A 24,434-nucleotide genomic window follows, 5' to 3' on the forward strand; every position below is an offset into this window, starting at 1 on the left:
AGACGACACGTCTCCATTCGTCCCTCCATTCACGCCTGTCGCGACACCACTGGAGGCGGGCTGCACGATGTTGGGGCGTCAGCGGAAGACGGCCTAACGGTGTGCGGAACCGTACCCCAGCTTCATGGAGACGGTTGCGAATGGTCCTCGCCGATACCCCAGGAGGAACAGTGTCCCTAATTTGCTGGGAAGTGGCGGTGCGGTCCCCTACGGCACTGCGTAGGATCCTACGGTCTTGGCGTGCATCCGTGCGTCGCTGCGGTCCGGTCCCAGGTCGACGGGCACGTGCACCTTCCGCCGACCACTGGCGACAACATCGATGTACTGTGGAGACCTCACGCCCCACGTGTTGAGCAATTCGGCGGTACGTCCACCCGGCCTCCCGCATGCCCACTATACGCCCTCGCTCAAAGTCCGTCAACTGCACATACTGTTCACGTCCACACTGTCGCGGCATGCTACCAGTGTTAAAGACTGCGATGGAGCTCCGTATGCCACGGCAAACTGGCTGACACTGACGGCGGCGGTGCACAAATGCTGCGCAGCTAGCACCATTCGACGGCCAACACCGCGGTTCCTGGTGTGTCTGCTGTGCCGTGCGTGTGATCATTGCTTGTACAGCCCTCTCGCAGTGTCCGGAGTAAGTATGGTGGGTCTGACACACCGGTGTCAATGTGTTCTTTTTTCCATTTCCAGGAGTGTATATATATTTGCTTCACACGTACGTCCACATCAAATCCACCAACAAGCAACAGTACCTCCATTGTGACAGCTGCCACCCATTCCACATCAAATGGTCCCTTCCCTACAGCCTAGGTCTTCATGGCAAACGAATCTGCTCCAGTCCGGAATCCCTGAACCATTACACCAACAACCTGAAAACAGCTTTCGCATCCCGCAACTACCCTCCCGACCTGGTACAGAAGCAAATAACCAGAGCCACTTCCTCATCCCTTCAAACCCAGAACCTCCCACAGAAGAACCACAAAAGTGCCCCACTTGTGACAGGATACTTTCCGGGACTGGATCAGACTCTGAATGTGGCTCTCCAGCAAGGATACGACTTCCTCAAATCCTGCCCTGAAATGAGATCCATCCTTCATGAAATCCTCCCCACTCCACCAAGAGTGTCTTTCCACCGTCCACCTAACCTTTGTAACCTCTTAGTTTATCCCTATGAAATCCCCAAACCACCTTCCCTACCCTCTGGCTCCTACCCTTGTAACTGCCCCCGGTGTAAAACCTGTCCCATGCACCCTCCCACCACCACCTACTCCAGTCCTGTAACCCGGAAGGTGTACACGATCAAAGGCAGAGCCACGTGTGAAAGCACCCACATGATTTACCAACTGACCTACCTACACTGTGAAGCTTTCTATGTGGGAATGACCAGAAACAAACTGTCCATTCGCATGAATGGACACAGGCAGACAGTATTTGTTGGTAATGAGGATCACCCTGTGGCTAAACATGCCTTGGTGCACGGCCAGCACATCTTGGCACAGTGTTACACCGTCCGGGTTATCTGGATACTTCCCACTAACACCAACCTGTCAGAACTCCAGAGATGGGAACTTGCCCTTCAGTATATCCTCTCTTCTCGTTATCCGCCAGGCCTCAACCTCCGCTAATTTCAAGTTGCCGCCGCTCATACCTCACCTGTCATTCAACAACATCTTTGCCTCGACTGACTTCTCTGCCCAAAGTCTTTCTCTTTACAAATGTGTGCTTGTGTCTGTGTATGTGCGGATGGATATGTGTGTGTGTGTGCGAGTGTATACCTGTCCTATTTTCCCCCTAAAGTAAGTCTTTCCGCTCCCGGGATTGGAATGACTCCTTACCCTCTCCCTTAAAACCCAAATCCTTTCGTCTTTCCCTCTCCTTCCCTCTTTCCTGATGAGGCAACAGTTTGTTGCGAAAGCTTGAATTTTGTGTGTATGTTTGTGTGTCTATCGACGTGCCAGCGCTTTTGTTTGGTAAGTCTCATCATCTTTGTTTTTAGATATATTTTTCCCACGTGGAATGTTTCCCTCTATTATATATATAAACCATCTGCCTCGTCTCTCATCAGCCAATAACATTTGTTATTGTCAGCTGCATACCCAGACTTGTCGAATTCTTGACTACACTATTGTGTGTGTTGGCTTTAAGAAGGGGTCTCTACTTGCACATCACACTGATGCTAGGGGTAGTGACGGGGATGACAATGGTGGGAGCACTGGTGTGGGAGGGGGGCGGGGATGCTGACTGCTTTGGACCTAACAGATGTCTTGTCATCCTCTCCCTTCTTATTGTCAATGTTTCCCATATATTCCTTTCCTGATAAGTTCTGTGGAGAATCTCTTCATTTCTTACCTTATCAATCTACCTAATTTTCAGAATTCTTCCATAGTACCATATCTCAAATGCTTTGATTCTCTTCTGTTCTGGTTTTATTACCATACAATTCTATGAGCCAAACATATATTCTCAGAATTTCCTTCCTCAAATTAAGGCCTATGTTCTATACTAGTAGACTATTTTCAGCAGGAGTGCCCTCTTTGCTAGTGATAGCGTACGTTTTATGCCCTCCTTGCCCCATCCATCATGGGTTATTTTGCTGCCTTAGTAGCAAAATTCCTTACTTTCGTCTACTTCATTTCCCCAATCATTATGTTAAGTTTCTTGCTGTTTTCATTTGTGCCACTTGTCATTACTTTTGTCTTTCTTCAATTCGCTCTCAGTCCATATTCTGTATTCATTAGATTGTTCATTCCGTTCAATACATCCTGTATTTCTCCTTGACTTTCACTGAAAATAGCAATGTCGTCAGTGAATCTTGTCATTGACATTGCAGTTTTCCGCTGACCCTTTACTGTGATATGAGGTGGCCAACTAGTCTGATCAGGAGCTAAGACTTCCTGTTATTTAATCTTTCTCACTTTATTATTTCAGCACACTTGTCAAACCCTTCTGACAACTTCTTTTCTCGAAGAGCTGTAGTTACTGCTGGAAGTTAACAGTATAAATCCAGCATCAAGCTCTCAAAATAAATGTGAGGCTTCTCCTTAACAGTCTCTCATATACTGCACTCTTATTTACAATAAATGTGTTTCCCAACAAAGTCCAAAATGTTCTGTTTTCATTAACGGATGTCAGTAGAATGTATCTGTATAACAAGTTCTTTCTTGTCCTTGTGATGCCAAAGGTATAGTCATGGCCACTCTTCCTCTATGGTGAGCACCTTTATTTCCAAGGCAGGAACTGACGACAGGCAATAAACCTCCTGATCAACAAGTACTGTGAGCATGGTATGATGTTTATCATTGTCCCAGCATGCAGATATGCTGCGTCCTTTGATCTCATGAAACATGTGCACAAATAAAACATACATCCAAACAGTAGATTATCTAATACATTATGAAAATAAACTTTTTGTAGTGATGATCATCATTTGTTGGTTAAAAATGCTTGAGCAACACACAACTAAATCAGAGTGATGTGTTACGCTACAGATTTTTCTCCTTAGGCAAATGATGATGTCACTACATTGAAACACTAACCAAATAACAAATACTTAAAGTTCCAACGTCACTACAAGTAATAAAATTCTCTCTCTCTTTAAAGTATTATTATTATTATTTTACAATATGGTTTTCATTCGTGCATCTCATTACCAGGACCTACAGTCCAGTAGCCATTTAGTCAAATCGTCCGTATTTCATCCAACCAAGTATAATTATTCCTGAATTCAGGTTTCTTTAGCCATGCTCATAAGACTTTTGGAAATTATTTGACACATGCTACACCTTGGACAAGCCTATGGATACTCCCAGAGGAGGGTCAGAAAGGAAACCAAAGGCTAAGGATTTTAGAACCTAAGAGACAAAGAAGACAGACCCCAAAGACTGATACCCATCCCATCCCTACTCCAGGATTCCCTTTACGACGGGTTCTGCGTCAAGGAACCAAAGAATAAAATTGTTTGACATACTTTACAGAATGGGCATCCTTGCACATCTGATGGGATAAACACAACATAGATATATATGCTATGATCTGACTGCACATATATGAGATGTGTGCAAGCCTGGAAGTTGGAGTTGGGAGTCTGAGGGAAACAGCTCAAATTTTTAACAAAAACTGCATCTGTACACACAAAACATGTTGCAAAGCACGTTCTATGACAGTGGTCTCCAACTACGGCCCGCAGGCCAACACTGGCCTGCAGACACCAACAATCTCGTCCACAGTGACAAGTCAGAAATGCGGCTCACAAGTGAACCTTGCTTACTGAGCAGCTCCCATAATGGGTTGTTCACAAATCTAAAAATCTGACTCGCTTAATGAATGATGTTTCACACAAAGAGTCTTTTTAGTGTTACTTTTCCGTCTTTAACAAACATTTCAAAAAGCAAATTCTGGTCTGGATTGGTCTCTTTGGCTACTATAATTGTATGCCAAGTCATGCATTCTCCTATAAACTAATGTTCTACAAAGTAAAAGCTCTGACAATGCTGTATTCAGTCAGCTGTACTGATTGAAATGTACCTCGTCCTACAATTGATGTCACCTGTATCACTGCTCAGACTTCCATAACAATATTGCAAATTCTCTGCAATGATGTTGCAAGTTTTTTTCTTCGATGATGCATGGTAACGCTTTCCCTTGCAGTATCTGTTAATGAATTTCAATTTCGATTTGTCATTGTTAACTAACACGAATTCATTAAAGATGCTGATAGGGCACACTACAAATTTAATTAAGGATAATGCTATGTCTCTTTTTTCACAAATTTTGAAGCATGGACATGAACAAATATCTTTAGACAACTTGCTTCTAAAATAGAATGTACTATACTATAAACAAAAAATTACAATACTGTATTATAAATCAGTTAGAGCATCTATTTTTTGGAATGGAATGCTTTGGCCAATTCTACATGGATTCCTAAGTAAAAAGGTGTTTCAGTTAATGAGTGTTAATTATTAGTAAGATTCAGGAACAAATCATATTCATTAAGTGAAGTGACACTGTATATGTAAAATTTACAAAGCAAATAAATCATACAAAATATGTACAATAGTCAGTTGTTTTTATTTGATGACCAATTAAGATATACATTAACTGACATATATAATGTAATTGAACATTTTAACTGTAATTAAGTATGTGAGATTTCCTGAAAATTTACTGTACCTAAGTGACACTCGTAGGCAATTCTCAAAATGAAAGTAAGCATTGTAATTATGATTAATGAGATTTATATTGCTGTAATTTACCATTCAAAATTGTTTGCAGTTGTAGATTGTTTACTAGTGGAAATTATCAAGAGCAACTTTCAATGCTCATCAGTTAGTTTAGATCTCTAAATATTTTTTTTGTATATTTCATGTTGAGAACCTCTTTCCCCCCACAGGGATAAGTAGTACCGAACATGGAAAAAAGCCTTGAGCCGACTTGTGCAACTGACCAAACTGTGTGAGTGGAAGACTCAAAAAATTCCAGCAATGTTAGATTTAAGCATTTATCTTTGTATGAAATGCGTTACGATGTGCATCAACCATTTCCATTTGAAGTTTGAGGCAAGAGTTTTTATAAAGGCATTAAAAGGATTTCGAAAAAATTTTGTTATTTGCAATGGTATCAAAATCTGAAAAATGAGAGTAAAAATTTATTTTTAAAGCACTTAAAATTTCAATTATGGAATCTACTGGAAATGGAATCTCTGATTGCTGGCTTAATGCTTGGCATGTATTAAAATTTGTGAAAATTTTTTTCATCTGAGATTGAAACATAACTTTTTTTGTCAAAAGAATTTAATGTCAGTGTACAGATCACGCAGTAGCTAGTTTTCTCCTTATAACTTTAAATTTAGGTCATTCATATGTTTAGTTGAATCTGTAAAAGATAACAACTTTCGTAACAACTCACTGTTTTGTAACTCAGCCAGAAGATGATGCCTTTCATTCAAGAATATTTTGATTATCTTTTGGAGATCAGATGTTTTCCACATCTACACCAGTGCAATGCTGTATAGTATGATAAGTCATTTTCATTAATAAATTTGTGGAATTGGCAATGACTACAAGTATGTGATATTATGTAATTAATAAATATCCAGTTAAATAATTTTGTCAATAATTGATTGTTTTCAGCCTCATTATATAATTAATGGCTGACATGACTAGCTTTAAGATTTCTGGCATTTCTACACATTTTCTGCCAAAAACTGTTGAGGAATGATGCGATGTATGATTAATGGTTTTGATCCAGAGTCAAATTTCTACTGCCTTTGATGTGAGAGCAGCAAATCCTTAATTTTTTCAAGCCACCAACAGTTGTGGTACACATAAACTTTTTCCACTGAAGGTCTTTTTCTGAACAGCATTTTTAATGCTTTAAAAATTCCTTCTCACAAAGCCATTATGTGAATGTTATGAATGTCAAGCAGCTTTTCATAATTTTTGTTTACCCCTCACATAAAAATTAACACCTGTGCAGTGTCTGAAACACCTGTTGACTCATTCAGAGCCAATGAGAACCACTGTAAATGTTGAGTTTTCTCAGACAATTGAGTTAATATATTTTCAGCAATATCATGTACCCTTTGAGCCACTGTGTTTGCTGAAAAACTGATGTTTTTAAATAAATTAACTTTTTATGAACACATTTCAATTGTTGCAGTCATGCAGTCCTTTATTAATTTGCGTTTACCATGTGGAAACCAGCATGAGTTGCTGCTTCTTGTTCAGCATTTAATTTCTTAAACATCATTTGCTGATCTTTGAAATTAATTATGACATTTGTCGAGATTTCAAAACACCATTTCAAACATGCATATATTTTTAACTGTTAGCTTCTGGTAAATCTGGACTACCTTTGAGAATGTTTAGTGTCATAATGATGTTTTATATTGTGTTCTTTGAGAACTGGTACTGTTTCATTGTACATTATAGGCACTGCTTTATTACTTGAATCAATCAAGAAATATTGATGTCCCCAATGCTCTTCAAAATTTCTGCACCACTGTCTGTCTTCTGCTTCTTTTCCATATTTACACAAACCCACACAAAAGGACATAACTGCAAATCAAAATGAAGCCAATTAATAGTATAAAGAGCAAGGATTCTGAGAAGAATTGCACTGGATTTATCTTTAAGGCTATTTTAAATTAAATTAAACACTCATTGTTAAACACACTATCTTCAATAAGAAACTGTAGTTACAAAATCCACCAGTCTACTATATTGTGCTTTTCAGATCACGCATATTGCCATTACCCACAAGATGGTGCTGTCCTAATGCAGTTCTCTACTTTCCAGAAGACATCACTACTATAGATTTAGCATTGTTAGAAGCAGTCACAACAATATGTAAAGCATGTGCATCACCTATCACCACGGTTATGAAATGATCTGGCATAAGATATCTCAACCACCATCTAGTCCTGAAATGAAAATTTGCGCGTAATTCAACATTACAAAATGGTGGTGCAAAGAACTATATTCTGTCCAACTTTTCTTGAGCCATGCCAAGAGAGACCATAGGGAACAAAGAAGACACCACTATTGCTGCCACATGGTGAGGAAAGTTGTGGTGGGACGGTATTCCGCAGTGCTCATGCCATTTGCAGCTCACACTACTTTCTGACTATTTGCTGTGTTAATGACACATAGAAGTAGCAAGGCTTTGTGGAAGATGTTACAATGACCTTCACAAGTGGTATTTATTGTTAGCAATGTATGTGAAATGAAATTAAGGCCACTGCTCAAGGTCAAACAATAAGCAGCTCACTGCGGAATTACTACTGCAGTGCCACACAGTATCAGCTCATAATGACTGGAAGCAGTCTTAAGTGTCACGAAAACTTCTGAATTGTATGGAGGAAATCTGAGCAGTATTAGGACATCAGGCCCCAAGAAAACTTAGATAGACTATAGCTAGGTCTTGGCCCTTGGGACTTTGTGGAAGAGCCAGTGTGGCCCTTAAGTTAAAATGTTTGGAGACCCTGCTCTACAACATGACAGCCATGACATAGGCGCTTGTTTCACAATCTGTGTCATTTGGATTGTCCCTCATGACAACAGAGCCTCACAAATCTGCCGGTGGGAACTAACATTACATCATGTGCTCAGTTCCTGCCACCCATCTGGCCTAAATTTATGTTAACTTTCGTGCTCTCAGCATTTTTTTTTCAGTACCTGTTCCATTTCTTTGCTCTCTTTTATTTTTATACATCTTTTATTCTGCCCTGTCTATGACCCCCCCCCCCCCCTGTCCCCCTGTCTACCACGTATAATGCATCTAGCTTTCCACTATTATAGACTCTTGCAATGTTTTCTCAGTAATCTCTGTCTTGATTATTATCCTATCTTCCACCTTTCAGCTCTCAGGTTTTCAACTCTCGTCCAGTGCAGGCACCAAAAACCAGTATTTCCTTCTCATCCCACCCCTTAAGACTCCCCAGAGCCTAACTTCTGGGTGAGTTTTCTGTAGCTCTCTCCATTTGCTAAGCCTCACCAGTCCTTTCCCTCCTTCCCTCTTCCTTCCCCTTCAACCTTTCTGTCACAGAAGTCACTAGCACTTAAAGCTTACACACTTCTATATATTTTATTCTTCTCCTTCTGTCATTCATCGAGTAGATTTTTTATCCATCCAATTATGATTATTTATTTATTTACATTTTCTTTGCGTGGAGCCATCGTAATGATGGCTTTTGCAAATGTCAGACTTAATACTATGGTTATATTTACACTTCTAAAATACACTATGTTGCTTCTTATGTCTATTTTTTACATTTATCACATTACAGCTGTTACAATCACTATCTTAAAATTCGTCGAAAGAATATAAACATTTTTCTAATAGAAAAGATTTTAATTTTGTTTTAAAAATATTTCCCGTGTACGTTCTTAGAGGGTTTGGTAGCTTGTTATACCAAATCTAACCACTGATATATGGACTTCTATCAGTCATTTTTAATGTTGTTCTGTTACGGAAACAGTGACACTTTGTTCTAGTGTTGTGATCCTGTACATCACTGCCCTTGATAGCTTCTGTGCTGCACAAACACTTCACAACATGAATCTCTATGTCCCATCCCATGTATATGTCTTATTGCTCTTTTCTGTAGTTGTAATATTCTTTTTAAATGTGCATCGGCTGCACAGCCCCATAGTTCAGTTCCATAATTGAGAAAGGGGTAAAGTGTTCCATAATATACTAATTTCAGTGCTTTGCTAGGAACTATCTTTGCAAGCTGGCTGAGGAGATATATGGCACTACTGACTATTCTGCATACGAAATTACTGTGGTATGTCCACCGCAAATTTTCATCAACATACCCAGGAATTTACAGTTACCATTTTCTGTTGCACAGATATTACACACACTATTCATATTGTTGTGGTGAGAACTGCGTGTTTTAAATGCCAGTAGTTGAGATTTGGTGACATTCACCTCGAGTCCCTGATCATTAAAGTATTTTGTTACTTCTGTTACACCACTAGTAGCAAGAGATTCTAACTCATTTGATTCCCTCCGATAGAATAAGATTGATGTGTCATCTGCATAGCTTACAATATGGGAGTCAATGGGTTGTGCAATGTCATTAATATATATAAGGAAGAGAAGGGATCCACGGATTGAGCCCTGTGGTACACAGGATAGATTAGACATTCTTAGCAATCTTACAATTACTTATTGTAATTAACTGTTATGTTGTGTGTTTAAATAAATTAAAATTTCACGACATTTGGTGATCCTGGGTTTATATGAATCAATAATAATTTCTCTTAATTAATGGATTTTTAATGAAGAAAGCAGACTAAGACAAAATAAAGCTCTTCAGTATCCAATTTATTGTATATTCTTACTGTTTAAATACAAAAACAAAATAAATTAGGCATTTGGGCGGAGATAGAAGATCATATTTTAAATACAATAAAATGAATACTGGTGGCAGTCACATCTTCATTTAGTGGCTGGCAGTCAGTTCACAAGATGAGTACCACCTGCTAGAAAGAAGCAAGCAAAAGGAGTCTTAGTTTCACAGTGATAAAAAATATGACACAATAAATGCACGAAAAGTATCCAGAAATTTTATGATCTGTCAATGAAGCTATCAAAGGGCCTAGTAATTCACAATACAATCCTATAAATGTATGCACACATTATGTTCTTCCATGTAATCTGTAAAAAATATGATTTTTCTTCAATGTATCAGCCTAAACTCATCTTGATTACACATAGTGAACGTGAGAATCTTAAAAAGTTACACAATAATGTAGCTCATTGTGTTCAGAATGCACAACATATCACAGTGAAATTTGTTTTCACCTTTATGTGAACAGTCAAACTCTTTAACACTGCTAGACTTTTGTGTACATATACTGTTAATTATTGGATCAGATTATTGTCTCACAATAATGTAAGTTAAGATTGTATAACAGATAACTTGACAAAAATGAGAGCAATTACTTGTTAGTTTTGCATGTTCAAAAAAGGAAAATAGCTGTCTGTTTTGTACTAATCGTTCAAGTTAAGTAGCTGCTACATACACACTGTACATTTAGCAGGATAAACTTCATAGCTTCACTTCATGGTACCTGCAAAAATCTACAGGATGGTGTTGCAATGAATCAGTAAGTTCTTTTGCTGAAGATATGATATAAAGGCAGAAGTCTGTTCTATATGACACTTTTTAAAATATAATGCAAAATGCTTATCTTTATAACTTACTCACTGTATGTGTGCCTGTCAAATGGGAGTAACAGTTCAGAACCAAAGGTTAATTCCAAATTTTTTTTCTTATGAAAACAAAGCTTAAATAAGCTGTTAAATGTTACTGCTACTTGATCATATTTTATTGTTAATAATAATCACCACTAATGGGTCTTGAAGAATATTGATTATATTACTTACTTTATAAATGTCTTTATCAATACTGATGGAAGAGGTTCCTTACTCTTCTCAGAAATTTTCTTCACTCTTTAGGGTCCTGTCCTGTTTCAGTTTGCAGAATTTTTCAATTACTGTTGGTACAGAAAATTCTCCATGTACAATATTGTCTCTGGTGCGAACATTCACAGTTCCTGATGTCTTCTCTTTTTCACCAACCACTGGAAAGAACAAATATATGTTTGCATTAGTTACAGAATTGCACATTACTGTATGAGTGCGTCTTCCATTATGGCACTGCCTTTAATTAAAACAATCATTTCTTTCACATTTTCCTCTATTTTTATGCAAAAATCAAGATTTTACAAATTTCTTTTATGGCACTAGCTGCCATGTTGATCTTCAGACAGTAAATGTGCATAAAACAGTTGCTTATTTTAGTTAAGTCTATGAAGGAAAATAAGTAAATGAATTGTTGCAATATGCTCTAGTCAGGGGCACTGAATTGTCTGGCATGAATGTAGTGTAACAATGTCATACGGAGATAGGTGCTGTCCCTGTGTGACCATGCACTATGAAGTAAGAGGACATATTCAGAGTGCAAGAGTGCTCATTCAGAAAGCTGGTGAAGCAGAAGAAGCCTGCCAACACCTCTGACAGAAACAAGAAGAGCAGAAATGAACTTATTGCCATCCAGTGGAGATACGATATTACACTGCCTATGTTATTCCAAAATTACGATGCAATTTTCCTTTGGACATGCATGCAAGTTGTAACAAGACATCATCCTTTAGCATTACTTTTCCTCAACAGTACTTATCGATAACAGTATTAGTTTTCGAATTTTGGAAAAGGAATTATTTTATAAAATATTTTAGTTTTGATGGTATAATCGATAAGTACTAGTTCTGGAGGTCCAGTAAAAATTATTTTTTTTAGAAACATTTGAAATTACGAATTACTGGCACACTTAAAATTTCTATTATTAATTATGCAATTCTGTACTGTTTACTGTGTTTTATTTCTGGTTCATTTACGAAATAATAATTGAAACTAATAATGTAGAGAAACTAGTAGGAATTCATTTGTTAAGAAAATTTATAAACCCTGTGGAATAGTGTTATTTCTGCAGAACATGTGAGACGTAAGCATGCCTCTGATGTGATCAGACGTCTTTTTGTGCGAACAATTTAATTTCGGTTTTGTTAATGTGAAAAATCACAATACTGTATGACATACTAAAATTTGAAAAATCAATTTACGTAGATACAACAATCTTCAAATTTATTCAGTTCAAACCAACCATGAGGACCTGATGTGAGATTTTCAGTTTCAAGAATCAGACCCATAGACAAAAAGAACTGGAGCCATCTCAACATGAAAAGCTCTGTAAACTTGAAAGTTCGCTCTTCTCAAATCTTCACAAAAGACTTTGCTTATTAATTACTTGAATTGGACATTGTTTAATACGTAGATGGAATCAGGAAGAAGGGGGGAGATTACAAAATCCAAAGGAACATAGCACCATAATTTGGATAATACAGGTACTGCAATATCATATTTATCCACCAAAACTGGACAAGTGACTTTCAAGTAAAAATGTTCTTGCCTGTCTGGGAATATACATAATGAATAGGTTGTGGACACATGGCTGACAATATATGGAAGTTTGGGTCTGGCAGTGAGTCATGCTCTGATAGCCTTATGGTAACGCAACCGCTCCCAGTAAATGGGATATCCAGGTTCAACTCCTGGTCCGGCACAAATTTTCATTGTCGTCATTCCATTATACAGATGATGATTGTCCATATAGGAAATTGTGAATACATTTCATGTACCCAACGGCGATGCCCAGCTACTGTGACCTGTTATCTCTTCCAGAGATGAGTGCTGCTGCAGGAGGTGTGCTGACCGGTAGAGAGTTACAAATATCCCCCAAATAAGGCACTCAGTCTCAGAGGTACTCTGTTGTCCTCAGTTGCACACCAGTGTTCTCTGTACATAACCCTACTGCAGTGTGTAAGTGATGCCAACCACCACCATTTCTATTTGCTGGCTTTGATTAGAGACTACTGCTGTGCTTGATGGGGTAACCAGCTGTCAACAATGGACTCTGCCTCCAGTAGCAGCACCTGTTATAGGGATTGCAGGCAGATGAATTACTGCCTTCGCACAACTGGGTCTCCCTCTGGAAGACTACTTCCTGCTGGCAACCACTCTCTAAAGAGACACCTGCTCAAGCTCAGGATGGAGGCAGCCCAGCACCTCTGTCACTGCACATTCATTCCTGAAATGCTGATCACCACTGAGGGTGGACACAAGCCTTTGAAGTAGATCATGCTTGGAGCTATGGTTTGAGTATGTTCCTTCCCTGCATAGCATTCTATGCTGAAAAAGGGCCAGCAGCCTGGGTGATGTAGTCAAACATCAGCTGCGGCACACACCGCTACTCAGGCATACCTGCTGACTTTGGTTCACCGAACTCTGTGACTCACTACATCCTCCTAGGGTCGGCAGCCTTCCCTACAGCAGTGACCGCACCTCTGTACCTAACACGAACAGAAGTCTAATTCAACCAGCGATGTCTTACTAGTGGTCAGTCACTTGATTCCGGTCACCACCACCACTCACAACCCACATCTTGGCAAAAGAGGTGGCGTTACTTGATGACCTTCACATAGCAGTTTCCTCTGAAACAATAGCAGTCACACCCCAGGCCTCTACTAACTGCATAACTAAAAGTAAAATAATAACAACAACAGTAGCACGAATAACAAAACAAGGTGCACAAAAATACAAGAAAACAGCTGCTATTGATACCAGCAGCATTATTGTAACATCTCCACGATTACTCTGCAGTTCACATTCAGGTTCTTCACAGTGTGTTCATAGAACACTCCATCAGTAAATTACACGATTTAGTTAGTATTCTACATTTTAATGAAAGAAATTATATGAGTTAATTACCTGAAACTGATCCACGATAAAAGTGTTTCAATGAAACACAAACTTTAACATGTTTTCATTTGGTCACTTTTTTGTCTGCCTATCTGTATGGTAAAATTTTGCAACTGATTTTAAATTAACTTCCCGATGAACTAGAAACTAAAAATTTTAATTCAGAACTGGATCACAAGGCAATAGTAATCTGCTTTCTTGTCTGTTCGGTAGGAGTGGGGCTAGGAGGGTTGAAAACAATTGGCAATGCCTAACATCTTGGCTGTCCTGCAGGATCATTGTGCTGTGTGGGCAGTTTCAAATGCATTGCAGGTGGTATGCTAACCAGAGATAATATTTTTTAAATCAGTCTAAAAAGTAGAAATTTAATTTCTCCTTGCGTCATATAGTTTCCTAGTCCCATACAGACAGTTTTGAAAATTTATGCTAGTGAATTTTTAAAGCCCTATGGCAGTATTAGTAAGATTTATAATCAAAAAGCAAGGGGCACATACAACAGACAATAGCTAGGAGATGAACTATACATGCATCAATTATGTAATGCACGCACCCACATTTTTCATTATAAACCTTACACGTATTGTCATAGCCTTGAAAATTTGAGCTTGTGAAGTTTTAATAACTATCTGTATGGGCGTTAGGAATGTGTATGGAGCTAGGAGAAATTCACGTATATAAAAACGTGTTATATTAAAAATTTACGAGGGTCATTCAATAATTAAAGACACAAATTGGTCTGGAGAAAAAGGTGTTTATTTTTACAAAATAATAGTTTTTCTACTTTTCAAAATAATCCCCTTAAACAGTTATGCACTTGTTCCAACAGGCTACAAGCTTTTTTATTCTGGCTGCAAAGAACTCTTTATCTTGATGTTTGAACCAATTTCCCACTAACTTTTTCACGTCCTCGTTCTCCTGGAACCTCTTTACACATAATGCCTCCTTTAGTGTACCAAACAAATGGAAACCACTAGGTGCTAAATCAGGACTGTCAGGGGGATGAGGCAGTATTTCCCAGCCCATTTTGTCAATGGTTTCACGGGTTAGTTGAGCAATATGAGGATGTGCGTTGTCTTGCTGGAGAGTCACACCTCTCCTCTGAGATCAACGTCATCTCTCTCTCATGGCTGGCTTCACCTTGTTTAAAAGCAAATCCGAGATTTCTTTTTCTTTTTTTTTTTTTTAAAAAAAAAACACTAACTGGACCTGCAGCATCAAAAATCACCACCAACATGACTTTTCCTGCTAATGCTTGGCTTTTGAATTTTTTCTTGACAGGTGAGTTGGTGTGCTTCCACTCCATGGTTTGTCTTTTTGATTCTGGATCACAATAGTGAACCCAAGTTTCATCATAAGTTAAAATTTTGTTGAGGAAGTGTTCACCTTCTCTTTCATAATGTTCCTTTAGCTCTGTGCACACTCTCAACCTTGTTTCCTTGTGTTGCCATGCCAACTCCTTTGGAACTCATCTTGCACATGTTTCACGGTACTTCAGCTTGTTACAGATAATGTTATCAACTGTACCAGTACTAACTCGAACTTTATCAACTATAATTTTTACAGTCACACGGCGGTCGGCACAAATAATGTGATCAATTTGACTTTCAAGTGAGGGAGTTGAAACTGCAACTAGTCGGCCAGAACGGTGTTCGTCAGTCACTGAGTCGTGATCATTTTTGAACTGCTCTACCCACTTGTGAAAATTATCATGATTCATACAACCTTCACCATAAACTTTACACATTCTACAGTGTATATTCAAGGGTTTCTCGCCTTCAGCAAGTAAAAACAGAATAACAGAATGGATGTTTCAAGTGGACTCACCATCTTGAAATGTATTTTTGAGGTTATAAACAAAACAATGTTGATGCATCAGCTGATCAGGGCTTACCCCAGTGATGCCAACTGTAAGCCATAAAAGTACCAAACTTTCCCTACTAACAATTTTTTCCCCAGACTAATTTGCCTCTTTAATTATTGAATGACACTTGTATCTTTACATAAACAATTACTTTTATTTTGTTTTATAATATTTTGGATAATGTTATGTAAATTACATGGCCCTATCTTATTTTGTTAAAGATCATTGGTTCCCATGATATCCAGTGGACAAAATTTTGGATGGTTGGTACTTCAGTAGCCATATGAATGTGCTTACATAATTTCTACAAATTGATCAGTTCGCCAACGGATAGCATGCCAACTCAAAAGAGCTTATTTAATTCTGAAAACTTTCATTTTTTCCACAATTTTCTCAGTTGGGAATATTTTTTATCCTTGGATACTGGAAATTAACACACACACACACACACACACACACACACACACACACACACGCATACACACACACACAAACTATTCAGAAAGACTTTTATGCAGCAAAGTTTTATATTAAGTTCACAAAATACAGCTGGGAGTAGCTTTTTTTAATTGTCTGATGATGAGTCAACAGATAAATATCATACAAGGAGCAGTAAAAAATAGCTCCTCTCTAAGAAAACATTTAGCCTAATGCATCATCACTAGTGCATAAGGGCAAAATTAGAGACAGAGAACATACACAGTGCACAGCAAAAGGTATAAATTTATGTGAAGGGAAGAATGGCAGAAAGCACACTTCCGATGAGAGTGGTGAGTATAAGGCTTCACTGTGTCTCTCTCCTCTCTCAAATTTACTGCATATGATGCTGCGCTAACAATGCAAAATTTAATTTTGTTCCCACGCTTTGTGCATTTATTTGGCATATAAATAGATCATGAATCACATTTAAATAAGTAGCTCACGTGGTCGCTAATGTACTTACGTAAAATAATTTTTTCTTAATTTTGTCCTACAGTAAATACCACAAACTGAATTTTTTTCCTGTGTAACCAGTTTCAACATTATCTGTAGGAATATTGACACACTGAAAAGTAGAAACCTGAAAAGACCTAAAACAGTGTTATAATTCCCACTGAAAATTGTAGCCGTAACAGGTACACACTAAGGAGATGAAAGTCATGGGCTACCTTCTAATATCGTGTCAGACCTCCTCTTCCTCAACATAGTGCGTCAACTGAATGTGGCATGGACTCAAAAAGTTGCTGGAAGCCCCTCCAGGAATACTGAGCCATGCTGGCTTTACAGCCATCCATAACTGCGAAAGTGTTAACAGTGCAGGAGTTTGTACACAAATGACCTCTAGATTATATCCCATCAATCTTTGAAGGAATTCATGTCAGACTATCTAGGTGGCCAAAATATTCACTCTAAATAACTAGAATGTTCTTCAAATCAACAGCGAACGATTTTGGCCTGGTGATAGGGTGCATTATCATCCATAAAAATTCAATTGTTGTTTGGGAACATGAATGGATAAATGGTCTCCAAGTAGCTGAACATAACCATTTCAAATCAATCATCAGTTCAGCTGGATCAGAGTACCCAGTCCATTCCATATACACACAGCCCACACCATTATGGAGCCACCACCCACTTGTACAGCGCCTTGCTTACAACTGGTGTCTACGGCTTTGTGGGGGTCTGGATTCACACTCAAACCTTATAATCAGGTCTTACCAACAGAAATCGGCACTCAGCTGACCAGGGCATGATTTTCCAGTCATCTAGGTTCCGATATGGTCACAAGCCCAGGAGAGGCACTTCAGGCAATGATGTGATGTTAGCAAAGGCACTCATTCGGTAATCTGCTGCCGTAGCCCATTAATGTCAAGACTTGTCCAAACACCACTGCTTTCAGTTGTTAACTGAAGGCCAATGGCCACTGCGTTGTCTGTAGTGAAAGATAATGACTAAAATTTTGATATTCTTGGCACAAGCTAGACACTGCGTATCTCAGAATGCTGAATTCCCCTACAATTCAAAATGGAATGTCCCATGCATCTAGCTCCAACTAGCATTCGTTTTGGTCTATTAATTCCTGTAATGTGCCCATAATCAAGTGAGAAACCTTTTCACCTGAATCACCTTAATACAAATGACAGCTCCGCTAATGCACTGCCCGTACCTCATGTATGTGATGCTACAGCCATCTATATATGTGCATATTGCTATCCCATTACTTTTGTCACCTCAGTCTACATCTATTAATTGAAGCAAAAAAGAAATTAATACAAACAAGTCACAGTTTCTGGGGAGAAGAGAGGAAAACAGTCTGCAGCATAAGGGTTGTCATGAAGTTTTAATTATCAGTTTGGGGTGGGAGATTTATACAATTAATCTTTTGTTTGTTTGCATGTGTGACCTCATATCCCCTAAAATCTCCGCACTACAGCATTATAGCACACTGCTAGAAGAGTCAAAACAAAATGGTGCAGGCCACCATACAGATGAGATAGGCTGCAGGATTGTTTTGCCTCTTCTAGGGGTTTCATACAATACTGCAGCCATGCAAGATGTGACCAAAAAGTAACATGATTTTTTGATTTTGTAGGCTTTATACATCTAATTTAAAAAAATATGTTTTTACCTTATTGGCACACACATTCCTGATGTATATTTGCATTTTCAACTGTTTTGAATAGTTATCTTATTGTTGATAGTTGCAAAGGTTACACACACACACATAAAAAAAAAACCACCAGCCACAATATTCTCCAGACATGGGCCATGGGCCTCTGCCATTCTATTCTACTAAACACCATAACGAAAAGTGAGTTCCAGAAGTGGTTCCAAGATTGGAGAAAGTGTTGGCACAACTGTATAATATCTGAGGGGGATTACTTTGTAGGGGATAAAGTTGATGTTGATTAATAAATAAAGATTATCTAAGAAAAATGAAAATTCCCATTACTTTTGATCATACACTGCACATACACAAACAAACATGACTCTTCTTTTTTCAGGATTATAGTATAAAACTTTATGACCTCCCTCGAACAATTTCCACTTTGTCAATGGACTGGGCCATTTTTGTTTGGCTTCTCTAACGGTATGCTACAGTTCTGTGGTATGGGATTTCAAGGTGTAGCAAGCTGGTAGTAATGTGCCTGTACACATACAAATTAATTGTGGAATTCTATTTCAATTGTAAAACAAATCTTTGCTTTTTTTAAACATTACTGTTATTACTTGAACCTTCAGGTCAGCTGGTTTTGGGGCTGGATTTTTTGAGTCTTTCTGGAACACATTACGATTGCATAATGGGGAGTGTTGATAATTTTCTGTTTAAGGAGATATGTGATTAAGTTTAGGGACCGATGTTCCATTGATGTTGAGGTCAAGAGAGATAAAGTACAAAATTGAATAACACACCAATGGGGGGGAAGAAAATTGAAAGCGTCCTTTTCAAGGTAAATGTATGGCATTTGCCAAACTGGAATAAGATAAACCAAGAAAAATCTGAACCTTGAAGGCCAGAAGGTGATTAGAGCACCACACCACCTGAATTTCTTATTATCTGACACGGTCATTTCTGGGGATAAGCAGTCTACTGGGTTAAAGCTGTGGATTCAGAAAAATCCTCAATAGTCATGACTGCAAATATAATTTTATTGATTACTAGTCTCAGCATATCTAAAAGCCATCTTCAGATCATAACAAAATACACTGATTAGTGTACTGCTGCCAAATGGTGGGAGACAATTTTTGTTAGTGGGATCATTTGTTATACAGTCAAATGGAACAGTGATGTGAATTACCCACAATAAAAGTGCTCATGCAAAGGTCTTTGTTTGCCATAACACGGGCACTTCCTTCTCCAGTGAGGCTTGTGTCGCAAGCAACATATGATGTTTATGTTCACGTATGGAGGTTACATAGGACTAGTTTCTAGTGTGGAACAGGCATCTCATTCTACAGAGTCAATAACAGTCACTGCTTCTGATGTTACTTTAGAATAATAATGTGGCAAGTATGACCTCAGTGTCCGCATATGTAAACTTTCTGGTTCTGTTAGTGTGCATTACAAATCATGATCTTTTACTCTGGGATAATTTATATCACTGTTCCATTGGATTGTATAACAAACGATCTCGCTCCCCCCCCCCCCCCCCCCAACCATGTTATATGTTTGCTAGTTACTGTAGTTAGAGCCAACAACAAACTTCATGAGATGATAATTATACTATGTGGCTGCTGTCACTGCACCCAGCTATCCATGGGGAAAAGATTTGGGTTTAATATACGGGGTGTTTATAAATGAATATCGGGGTTTTAATGCTTTATAATATTTATTATTAAACTCGCAGTTATAAATGATGTGTCAAATGAAAGAGCAACTCAAACAGTTGTGTTTGGCACCAGTGCACATGCGCAGCGTGCAATGTTTAAGCTGCAATCCACTAGACAGCGGTAGTAGCGAATATGGCGACTAGTGAACAGAAAGCGTTTTGTGTTTTGCAGTTTGCAAAGACTGAATCTGTAGTTACTGTGCAACGTGCGTTCCGGCTGAAGTTCGGTTGTGATCCTCCAAGTGATAACAACATTCGTAGATGGTATCATCAATTTGAAGATACCGGCTGCCTTTGTAAAGGGAAGAGCACAGGACGACCAAAAGTTAGTGAAGAGACTGTTGAGAGAGTGAGAGAGTCATTTACTCATAGCCCAAAGAAATCAGTCCGGAAGGCTAGTCGTGAATTACAAGTTCCCATGTCGACTGTTTGGAAAGTTTTAAGAAAACGTGTACAACTATGTCCTTACCGTTTACAGTTATTGCAGGCTCTAACGCTGGCACACCATGGATTACATGCCAACTTCGCAAACAAAATGTTGTTTCATGGTGACGAAGATTTTCTGCATCATGTTGTCTTCAGTGATGAATTGACCTTTCACCTTAGTGGACATGTTAACACTCACAATGTGCGCATCTGGGGCTCAGAAAATCCTCACGAGGTGGTACAAATGCAACAAGATTCCCCTAAAGTGACTGTTTTTTGTGTCGTATCCTGGCGAAAAGTTTCTGGGCCTTTCTTTTTTGGTGAACCTACTGTAACTGGCACCTTGTAACCTTGACACACTAGAGCAATGGCTCTTCCCTCAGTTGGAAGATGAGCCAGAGAACTTCATTTTCGAGCGAGACAGTGCGCCACCTCACTGGCATAGTAAAGTACGCGACTGGTTGAACTTCACTGTACCCAAGCGCTGGATAGGCCACAAGGGGCCCAATGACAGGGCTTGCTTTGCATGGCCTCCACGTTCACCCGACCTAACGCCATGCAATTTTTTCCTTTGGGGCTTCATCAAGGGTTGTGTGTACGTACCTCTGCTACCAGCAGACCTTCCTGAATTAAGAAATTGGGAAGAACTCGGCTATAGACTGTGTGTGCCGTGTGACAAATGGGTGCTCACATTGAACATCTGTAAGGTTCTTGGTAAAACTGTTTGAGTTGCTCTTTCATTTGACATATCATTTATAACTGTATGTTTAATATAATAAATATTATAAAGCATTAAAACCGTGATATTCATTTAAAAACACCCTGTATGATTGTCCATGAGGTTATAACTCTAACAGCTGTCTGAAGACCTGAAGACATCCCTACAAGAGATACAAGGATGCACCTTACACAGTATTCTTATTGTAAAGATGCCCTGCAGTGGTGTGTGAGGAGGTAGTTTAAGGGCACAGTGAGCAGTGTCTTGCTTTACTACCCTGTAGGCTTTTTACTTGATGTGCTTCTGATAAGAAATTGTGCTTTGTCTTTCATAAAATGGGGTTTGTATCAATCAAGAATTTCAACTAGCAATAACAGAATATTGTGTACTAGATACTTACATACATGATTTTATACAATTGTAAGAAATACAAATCCACCATTCATTTGAACATGTGTGGTAACCAATATACAGGTATTTAATTTCATTATGTAAATAATTAATGAGTAAATGAGACCACCCATCACACAGTAGAGGCATTGACTGTTTTCACTGAAAAGCTAAAGTGAATAGTTGGAGACCACAACATTTATCCATGTTCATGACCTTCACATAGTTCAGCACTCCTGCCTCAGTAAGATATTTGACATCCATTCACTCATCCTCCTGGTCAGCCTCACTAACTGCACTTTAATTCATAGCTAGTACTACTTAAATATTTATTATTGTGGTCTTGGTAGCCCTTCCCCTCACCCACTTTCTCTGAACTGTATTTGTGAGCATTTACAGAATAATGTATTTCCTGAGTTTCTGAAAGATATAAAATCTTGTTTGCAGTAATCCTGCAGAACTGTTTCAGATAGGCTTCTAGATTTCTTTTATTTGATTATGTAAGGCCAACATCTGGCATACATTGGGAAAATATCAGAGGCAGGACAATACGGTAAACTAATAATGAACAGAGGGATTTTTTCATCTCCATCTTTGTAGTACAATAATCTGCATCTGATGGGATTTAAAGTAGCCTGCTTTTCTTTTCTTTAAGTCATCAATACACATTGTCTAGTATGCTAAAGCCATCATTCAATGAACTGATACCTGATAAGCTTTCCCTACCACTTACAAATCTTGTCAATAGAGCTACCACGGGAATTCACTGAGAAATTTCACCACAACGATAGTATTCTAATGACTTAACATCTTTAAAATAAATTTTTTAGGCAATTAGTGAGGCAGTGCAGTGGGCAACGCAATGTGAGAAGTGGGGCTCAAATTACCATAATTAAGGCAATCCTGATTTAGGTTTCATCATTTTCCTCGATTGCTTTAGCAAGGTGGCCACAAGTTTCTCTATTTTAAATTCCCTGATATTTCCCTGATTTCCAGAGAAGTTTCAGCATTTTGAGATCTCAAAAATATGTAAGGACTTCTGTATCCCCCCCCGTGTGAGCAAAAATCTAACATCAACATCTTTTCTACTGAACTGTGTTTACATACAGAAAGCAAACAAAATGGTACATGTGTTTCATTAAGACTACTGTTGTTATTTTATTTCAATAAAACGAAACACATCTGGTGACAAAAATTTACATTTCTTTGGCATCACAAGGCAGACTTATAATACTTTCACTGTTTTTAGAAGTGGCCTCACAAAAAAGTAGACCTCTTGAAAGAAGTGTATAAGGCAGAGAAAAGTTGTGTAATAAACTAACAGGTGACCGCCAATAAAATGTTGGTCCTACTATGTTATTCTTATTGTGTTATTACCCACGGTGTTAGGCCTATTATTTTACAGGTATTGTGCGATTTTTCTTTCGAAAAATATAAGAGTACTTAGGGTACAAACTGCCAGTGACTGCCACAATTTTCTTCTCCTTATTGTCCGTACTTTCTAATATATAAAAAAAAACTTACGAAGTGACAAAATATACTACAATAAATAAAACATTTATACAATGCTGCACGGTACAATGTACTTGTGGCAAGACAGTCGCAATTCCTGAAATCCATAGCCTGTGGCCTCTGGCCTGCCATGGAGCACCACGGTGAGACTAAATCTGATGGCCAGGGCCTGCACATTAGTGGGAAACAATGGGCTTCAGATCGGCAGGCCCGATCCATTACAGATACACACAGAAATCGCCTGTGGTTTTGGCCCACCCTGAAAATCCACTCGTGTGGCCAGTTATTCACGAGCCACAGACACCATGTTGATTAAAAGAGACTGCGGTGATCAATTCATGCAACAAATAACTTGTCCAAACACACTGAGAATCAATAATATTGAGGGTAGGTAGCAAATCACTGTAAATATGATTGCTGAACGGCAGACAAGTATGTAGAAAAGACAACCACATTCTGAGAACTAAATTTTCGGCCATGGCCTTCATCAGGAAATGGGAGTGCACACAGGCATTCACACAATCATGAGACACAACTCATGCACACATGACTGTCATCTACATCTGCTGAGTCAACAATCTCTGAGGATCGGATCCGAAGAAACCACTCCTCAGACCTCCCTACCTATTGACAGCAGCTGCTAGGCTAGTGGCAAGAAATGGTGGCAGCATTGACTGCAAGCTGAGGGGAGTGGTAGGAAGGGGAGAAGTAGGAGGAATGAGGAAGCAGGGAAGCAATGCATGTACTCAGCTACACCAGGCCAGCGATGATGCATGACATCTCAGTAAACAAACCATGTCATTCAGAAAAACGAGATTTTCCAGTTTTTTTTTTTTAATTTTCTTGTCAAATTTGCCTGATTTTGCTGACACGTTTGAAATTCCTCGATTTCCAGAACTTCTGGCAATCCTGTTTAGGCACAAAAAAAAAAAAAAAAAAAAAAAAAAAAAAAAAAAAAAAAAAAAAAAAAAAGGCAAAATGGTTTCTCTAATAAGGCACAAATTTAACTTCCCCATCCTTTCCAAAGTGAATTTGACTTTATCTCTAATTACTGTAACATTGATAGGATATAAAATTCTAACCAACATTAAGTCATTCATTATATTATGTATATGTGATTTCATACATCAACAATGTAGTGTATGCCAAAGTGAGACTCTGAACGAAGACCGCACACCTGAACAATATTCAAAGGTGGAATGTGTAAGTGATCTGCAAGCATTCTCTTTTGTGGACCAACTGCATTTTCCCAGTATTCTGCCAATGAACTGAACTCTGCCACATGCCTTACATATGACAAAAACTACGTGATCATTCCATTTCATATAACTACACACTGTTACATGCAGGTTTCAGGCACACGTCACTATCCACATTA

The 24,434-nt window shown here is 38.6% G+C and overlaps 1 protein-coding gene across 5 annotated transcripts in view; it reads right to left on the minus strand.

The window, feature by feature from the left end:
* Nucleotides 1-9,819: 9,819 nt before the first annotated feature.
* LOC124794732 (threonine--tRNA ligase 1, cytoplasmic) overlaps nucleotides 9,820-24,434 on the minus strand; it is a 170,179-nt gene continuing 155,564 nt past the window's right edge. For 4 of the 5 annotated variants that reach the window (XM_047258331.1, XM_047258327.1, XM_047258330.1 and 1 more), the window contains 2 exons: nucleotides 10,906-11,102; nucleotides 9,820-9,998 (listed from right to left, as the gene is read on the minus strand). In XM_047258331.1, the coding sequence (XP_047114287.1) occupies nucleotides 10,954-11,102 (149 nt within the window). In that variant the 3' untranslated portion in view covers nucleotides 9,820-9,998; nucleotides 10,906-10,953. The remainder of the gene's footprint in view (nucleotides 9,999-10,905; nucleotides 11,103-24,434) is intronic. The other variant, XM_047258329.1, reaches the window with a different exon arrangement.

The sequence above is a fragment of the Schistocerca piceifrons genome, chromosome 4, assembly GCF_021461385.2.
Source record: "Schistocerca piceifrons isolate TAMUIC-IGC-003096 chromosome 4, iqSchPice1.1, whole genome shotgun sequence".
Classification (NCBI taxonomy): Eukaryota; Metazoa; Arthropoda; class Insecta; order Orthoptera; family Acrididae; genus Schistocerca; species Schistocerca piceifrons.